This window comes from Limulus polyphemus, unplaced genomic scaffold, assembly GCF_000517525.1.
Source record: "Limulus polyphemus unplaced genomic scaffold, Limulus_polyphemus-2.1.2 Scaffold21, whole genome shotgun sequence".
Classification (NCBI taxonomy): domain Eukaryota; kingdom Metazoa; phylum Arthropoda; class Merostomata; order Xiphosura; family Limulidae; genus Limulus; species Limulus polyphemus.
The window spans coordinates 619,383-626,888 of record NW_013665631.1 but is presented as its reverse complement, the minus strand read 5'-3'; the positions used below and the strand labels follow the sequence as shown (position 1 = coordinate 626,888).

The following is a 7,506-nucleotide window of genomic DNA, read 5'->3' as shown; positions in this document are numbered from 1 at the left end:
AAAACCATGTGCAGTGCCAACAAATTACTTATTTAGTTTAAAAAACGTCAGATCTTGCGTTAAAATAGAAACTTTCAAAATTTGTTGCCCGGCATGGCCAGGTGGTTAGGGCACTCGACTCTCAATCTGAGGGTCGCGGGTTCTAATCTCCGTCCCACCAAACATGCTCGCCCTTTCAGCCGTGGGGGCGCTATAATGTGACGGTCAATCCCACTATTCGTTGGTAAAACAGTAGCCCAAGAGTTGGCGGTGGGTGGTGATGACTAGCTGCCTTCCCTCTAGTCTTACACTGTCAAATTAGGGACGGCTAGCGCAGATAGCCCTCGTATAGCTTTCCGCGAAATTCAGAAACAAACAAAATTTGTTATTTTTTTAAAATATGTGTAATTTTCACATAACACTTTATCCAAGTTCCTTTGGATCTTGCTACTTATTGTTCTGTATAATTACCTAGAACAATGCTTTTTCTTTTTCCATGAGAAAGATAGCTGCACGATAACTTATAGTACATGAAGTTAGCTTTTTCTTTACTGGCACTTAGATGTTCTCTTGAGGTAATGACATCTCTCAAATTTCATGGAGATGGCCATTCACGTGAGTATCACTAGTTGTTCTGAGTGTGTCTGACGTTAATAGTTTAAATAGCTAACATAATAATATATCTCAATATACACAATGTGATAAAAGATATCACCAAATTAGTTTACAAGCTGATATAGAATATCTTTACAGATATTTCTCTAGTGGACGCAGCTGGACGTTGTTTCACATAAATTATACATTTTAAATGTGTTTCTTTAAATAACGATTGTTAATTGTAACTGTGCCTTTGTGATCAGTCAAGAATTCAGTTAATAAAAATATACAGAATTATTTCGCAGTAGATATCTTGATGAATTTCCCATTATTAAATAAATCTGTTTTGTAATTCTTGAGGGATGTCAGTTTTACCTGAAGAAAAATAATATAGAATTGGTGCAAATAGCGGAAACTATTCAAGTTTTAAAAGTAGCTGCACTTTAAATGGCATTCATCATCAACTCCTGCAAAAAGCAATATGATTTTGATATACTCTTAGCTCCATTGCGAACTACGTGTGTCATCTACATTGATGTGGACATATGGTATTGAGGCATTAACAGAGTTTGCACAATATTCGAATAGTATAGAATCTTCTATAAAATTTACTATGAAATTGAGAAAAATAATAGTCTGCCTTTTTTAGATGTATTGATAAAAAAGAATGAACAGGGAGTTTTAGAAACATCTATTTTTTAGGAAACCTTTTTCTTTCCTTATGCCACCACACCAGGAATCATGTCATACAGAAACACAAAAAGTGTCTGCATTTTACACTTATATTCACAAAATTCTGAGGATATGTATAAAACAAGATGATGTAAAAATGAGTTGTTACTGATGAAATATATAGCAGCTGAAAAAAAACTTAAACCAAATATTGTAGATAGAGTAGTTAATAAATTCACTAATGTGGCAATCATAGATCAAGGTATCACAATGAAACCAAGTTATGATAAAATTGAAAGGTAATGTTTAGTGTTACCATAGATTTCAGGTTTAATTATTGGTTTATTTAATTAAAAAACAACAATAAATGTTTTGCTCTATATCTAAATCGATAATTAAGATAAAACACATTTTATGCAATAGTAAAGATGATGTATAATTAATGGATAAATTTGGAATTTATAAAATTGAATGTGAATCTGGAAGTATCTATATTGAAGAAACAAAACGTAATTTAAAATATCGTATAGCCGAACAAAATGAAAAAAACCCAGAAAATTCGGCTATAGCAGAACATGTGAGTAAAACCCAACGTAACATATTATGGAAAAAAACAGTTGTATTAACTCAACCTAAAGGTATTACAGCAACTAATACTCGAGAATCGCTGGATATAATGAAATTTAGAAATAATTATAAACTATTAAATAGAGATGAAGGTCCGGCGAATATCTGTCTAAGAATGTAGTGAGACCTGTTCTGATATTTATGCACAAATACAAAATTACAGACAGGTCACGTGATATTTAAGAAAACATAAAATTTATCTCTTGCAACTTCACTTCCCGAAAATCACGTGTGACACGTCGAAACATGCAGTTAATATTTTATATGATTTTTATTGTGTATTGATTTCAACGTTGTATATTTAATATTTCAACATTATACACAAGTGCCGATATATATATAAATAGCTATTTTCTATCTGTACCCAACGTGCTGAGCGTCATGTTAGCTTTCCCGAAGAATGAATCCGATGATTCACGGTTCACGTCCCATTCTGCAAAAGTACTTACCGCACTTTCAGGTCATGGGTGAACTATAATTATTACGATCAAATTCCTCTATTTGGTGAAACAAGTGCATCTCTGAAAGCTGGCTGTAGATGTTGATGTTGTTAACTAGGCGTCCTTCCTTCTAGTCTATCACTTTAAAATTAGGGACAGTTATTCACAGATAGGCCTTGTGTATTACATTCTCAAAGCTATAATATTACTCAAAGCCTATCCAGTAGTTGTCAGGTGATAACGAACAGTCGTCAAAATATGAAAAAAATATTATTTAGCATGTTGTATAAACACCGGGTTCAGTAACGTTTTAAATGTAGCTGAAAATTTTGTCATCGATTATGATGTTGTTGTTTCTACATCATGAAAACAATCAATAGATTCACAGATTGCACTATGATCAATAAGCATCGCAACATCTTTAATTTTATTTTTCATGACATAACTAAAATACAACAATATGTCTTCTTTTAAAACAGAAAACATGTGTACTTTTTATTTCATTGTTTACATATCTTAAGTAAGATGAAATATATACTGTAAGTATACTTAGATACGAAATATTTTAATACATTTTTAATACACTTTAGAATTATCATTGAAAACTATATATAGAACTAGCAACCTTCAACAAACAACTTTAAGTACCAGATTAGATTGGCATTAGGTTAACTTTGTAACAACTTTAAACAACTAGACATAGGGTGTGGTGTCATTCCAGCTAACTTGGGCTCCTTGCCATCTAGAAATAAAAAACAGAAAATATAAATGTCATAAAGCGGGCCTTAGGATATGTTTAAAAAAGTTACTGTTATGGTTGGTGTTTTTAACTGATAAAGAATTATAAATGTCTGAACTACCTTGAACCAATTAGATATCTGTCGGGATTTTTATTGTTTCAAACAAAAAAAATTAAAATAGTTTACATATATCGAATGACTGAAATAAACCCAGATATTAAAATGTAATTTCAACGAACACGAGATGTTTGTGAACCCAGTGGAACAGCCAAATTCTAAAACGAGGCTTAAGGTTGCTTTTCTTTTTACTTCTGAGTCGTAAAGTATGTGTATTAGTTAACTATAATGCATAATTTATATTTTACACTACTTTTCTTTCCGTAGATTTTTTGTTTATTTTTTAACAACTAGGACGTTGACTAGTGACTTGAGAAAAGAGCCCTAGTAGAAACTGGTAGGTCTTTTTTCCTGAACTTGCTACGACTTAGCAATTCCAACTTCATTACGCCGTACATAGAAATAAATATGCATACATTTAATCATGAAAAACAAAAAAACACCCAACAGCTATAAATATATTCTTTAACAGCCTATTCGGAAAATAAAAGATTGCACAAAGATAACCTTCAAAACATCGCTAAGAAATAAATGGGCTATATTTTATAGCTTATATTAGGACATTAAGAAAATGATTGGGCCTTATTTCATAGTCTACAATAGCACATTAAAAAAATGAATGGGTTTTATTTCATAGTCTACAATAGAACACTAAGAAATTAATGGTTTATTTCCTAGACTACAATAGAACATTAAGAAATTAATGGGTTTTATTTCATAGATTACAATAATAAATTAAGGAAATTAATGAACTTTATTTAATAGCTTACAATAGGACATTGAGTAAATGAATGATCAGTAGTAACATGAACCTTCTTTGAGTCACAAGATTTTTTCGAACATGTGTTCTATATCTAGATATAGCAGATGTAGTGTGGTTGACGTATTATAGCTTATTCTCCTTTGCTTTGATTTACGGGTTTTTATAATTAATACTAGAAATATAATTTTAACTGTATTTTAATCTGAAAGGTGTAGTACAATGTGTCAATAGCAACCCATTTAATAAAGTAAAAAATTGTGATACAATTAACTTTTTTGACTACTTATTTTGACGTAATTACTCTATCACAACATATCTTAATATAGTTACTCTCTATCACGATATACCTTGACACAATTACTCTTTATTCCAACATACCTTGATATAATTACTTTCTATCACGATATACCTTGATACAATTACTCTTTATTACAACATATGTTAATATAGTTTTCTGTCACAAAATATTTGTATATAATTATTCTTTATAACACTATTCACTGTGTTTTTTTTTGTCACTACTGATTTTGATTAAAGTGATTTCCTATCATCGTGCCCCGCAATGGTTCAGCAGTAATCTGACGTCTTACACTCGCTAAAATCCGGGTTTTGATACTCGTGCTGTGTACAGCTCATATAACCCATTGTCTAGTTTTTACACTCAACAACAAACAAACTAAACTGTGATGGTATTCCTTTATGTAATTACTTTGATATGATCTCTTTAACAGAATTTGCTTGGATATAATTCATTTTAATCGCTAAATTCTACTTAATAAGTCTTTTGTTTTGTTTTTAGTTTCTTTAATTCCTTAGCTTTTGTAATTGTCTCCAAATAAAATTGGCTTCTGTAACCTCTGATTGCTAATCTTATTTTTTATTTATTTTACATAAGTGGATGCTCAAATCTGTTTTTGATGTTATTGTTATTTAAATCACACGTTTTACACTCCAGTTGAAATTATACAGCTTATTTAGAAAAGAGTAATAGCAAAAACAAATGGTTAAAAAATGGTCTGTACTCTTCTTGCATTACGTTCATCAGCTATGGCTGCTCGATTCTTTAAACAGTATCTTCACTGAGGTTTCCCTTCAGGCAAACATAATTATTTGGCAACTATCAAGTAAAATCCACTATGTAAAAATTGCCATCTGTCGTTAGCGAGCAAAACTATGAACATTTTATAATTTCTAATTGCAAACAAATTCTACCAGCTCGTACAGCCTACAAAGAGAGCCCTTTATATACACCAGAAAAAATTATTTTTGTTGTCATTTATTTTCAAACTTAGTATCTTTAACTTTACTTGTTTTCAATTTTTTTTTATGATATATAACGATCTTCATAGAAAATATATAGCCTTGAAGTGAATCGTTCGTACACAATCAGTGAATTTTCGTTCATCATCAACCATGCGTAATAGTTTAAAACCGGTCAGTGGTTTATGCTACTATATCTGAAAGATTTATCCTGGAAATTGTTCATACATAAATTTGACTTCTTTTATAAATCACTTAATTTGCCATGATTACTCATTAACAATATTTTACAGTATTCAAAGAGCCGGGCGTGGTCTTGTGGTCAGCGTACTGGATTAGGAATCTAAGGGTTCATATCCGGTTGACGTAAATCGCACTCTACATTTAAGAGGCTGGAGTGCACTATATATGTGTGAAGATAAATTCTACTATCGGATTAAAGAATGCCAAGAGTAGGCAGTGGGCTCTTGTTAAACAGCTGCCTTTTGTCTAGTCTGTTATTTCAGAATTACGGTTAGCACAGATAGCCGTTTGCTTTGAACGAATGTCCGAAATAAACAAACGAAAGAAAATAAATACACCATCCAAAACAGCTGGAATTATTGGGTTTATTGAAGTCAGTTTGGATCAGTTTGAATAACGTTGTCGATAGTATGTAGAATGTTATTTTTAAATCGATTCTAGGGAAAAGTTTTAAATTGGAATTGCGTTGAACTATAAGTTAAACTAGACGACCCGTGACCCGTTGGGTCACCCACAATTCAGAGGTTATGAATAATTCAAGCTAATTTCAATATTGCACCGAAATGAAGGTTTATTTTGAGATAATTTAATTAAATATTTCAATCCATTCGTGTTATTCATAATTCAAGAAAAGATATTTGATTGTTGATCGGGAGTAAAAGGAAAGACCATTTCATTTTTCAAAATATTAAAGTCAGAGTTTTCAGGTATTGTGATGAATTTGTTCATTATGTTGTGGTCTTTCTTCTTAATCCTTCTACAAATAATAAACAGTAACACTTTATTTTTCTTTGAATTACCTACCATAACCAAGGCACAATATTGAGAAATTCTTCAATATCTTGTTTTTGTCATCTTACGCCTTTTCATGAAGATGGGAACATTGACAGGGAAATAGATTTGAACGAAGAAGTTTCGTAAAAAGCGCGAACGGTAGTGTGATGTAAAATCATTCATTCTAGACATTTTCATAAAAGTGACCCGAAAAACGACACTAACTCGGTAACCCGTGGCCTGACTTTAACGAAACTTGTTTTATTCTGTTTCTATTCTCGAAACTAACAGAATCATAAATTACACGGAACTCAAAGTAACTACTGCTCTCTCTTCATTTATCTTCGCTGGCTTTCTCTTATATATTAACGAAGAGAGCATCTCGAACACACCTGGACTTCCCCAATCATTCGAGAAACTCAGCCAGCAGCGTCACGTGACTTCCGCTGTCGTAACAGTGCTATTTTCCCGATTTTGCTGTATTTAATTACAGACAAGCAAACAAACAAACAATCTCATAGTTTTAGTAGTATATAGATTAAGTGGTTACGCGGTGAGATGGTATTATCTAGTGTTTGAATGATGCTAACATAAATAATGCTTTCCCTTCTTGGATATGTGTATCATTCAAAGTAAAAGCCTGTTTTAATTTTTTCAAGATATTTTGTTCAATTTCGTACATATCAAACATGCTAAAAACTTTCAATCTTCTTTTAAAAAATAACCATGTTTGTTTTATCATCAAGTCTTAATATTATAAGCTAATACCTAAAGAATCTAGTTGAAAATCCGCTATATAAAAATATGATTAATATCTTTAACACTATTTATACAAATTCGTTTTCCTTCTTAACAATGTTTACCCTTTCAAATGATTACCATTTTTAAAACTATCGGGCTTGGGCTAATAGTTAAGTTGCACTAGACTGTGGTTCATAACGTCCCAGGTTCGAGTCACTCGTGCTATATTGAACATGTTGCACAGTTTCAGCTCTAGTTAATCTGTTGTATGATGTATTTTATTAGGTAAGAAATGCCAAAATGCTTTGTTAAATACGATTACATTTTTTGACATTAGGTTAATACTATTTCTATTTAATCTTTCAAAATGTTTATTTATTTATTGATACTTATTATGAGTTAATTCATTTTTACCACTAGCTCCTTTTTTATAAAAACTTTATTCACCGAGGCTTACTTTGTTATTATTATTATTGCTTACTTATATGGCTTACTTGTACTTATCACTGTTTTCTTTGTTATAACTTGTTCCTTTTTATCTTGATATAATTTA

General features: G+C 31.2%; 1 protein-coding gene across 1 annotated transcript in view; it reads right to left on the bottom strand.

Moving 5' to 3' along the window:
* Positions 1-2,908: 2,908 nt before the first annotated feature.
* LOC111085553 (inactive ubiquitin carboxyl-terminal hydrolase MINDY-4B-like) overlaps positions 2,909-7,506 on the bottom strand; it is a 98,580-nt gene continuing 93,982 nt past the window's right edge. Inside the window, exon 13 of the mRNA XM_022384659.1 lies at positions 2,909-3,057. Within this exon, the coding sequence (XP_022240367.1) occupies positions 3,009-3,057 (49 nt within the window). The 3' untranslated portion in view covers positions 2,909-3,008. The remainder of the gene's footprint in view (positions 3,058-7,506) is intronic.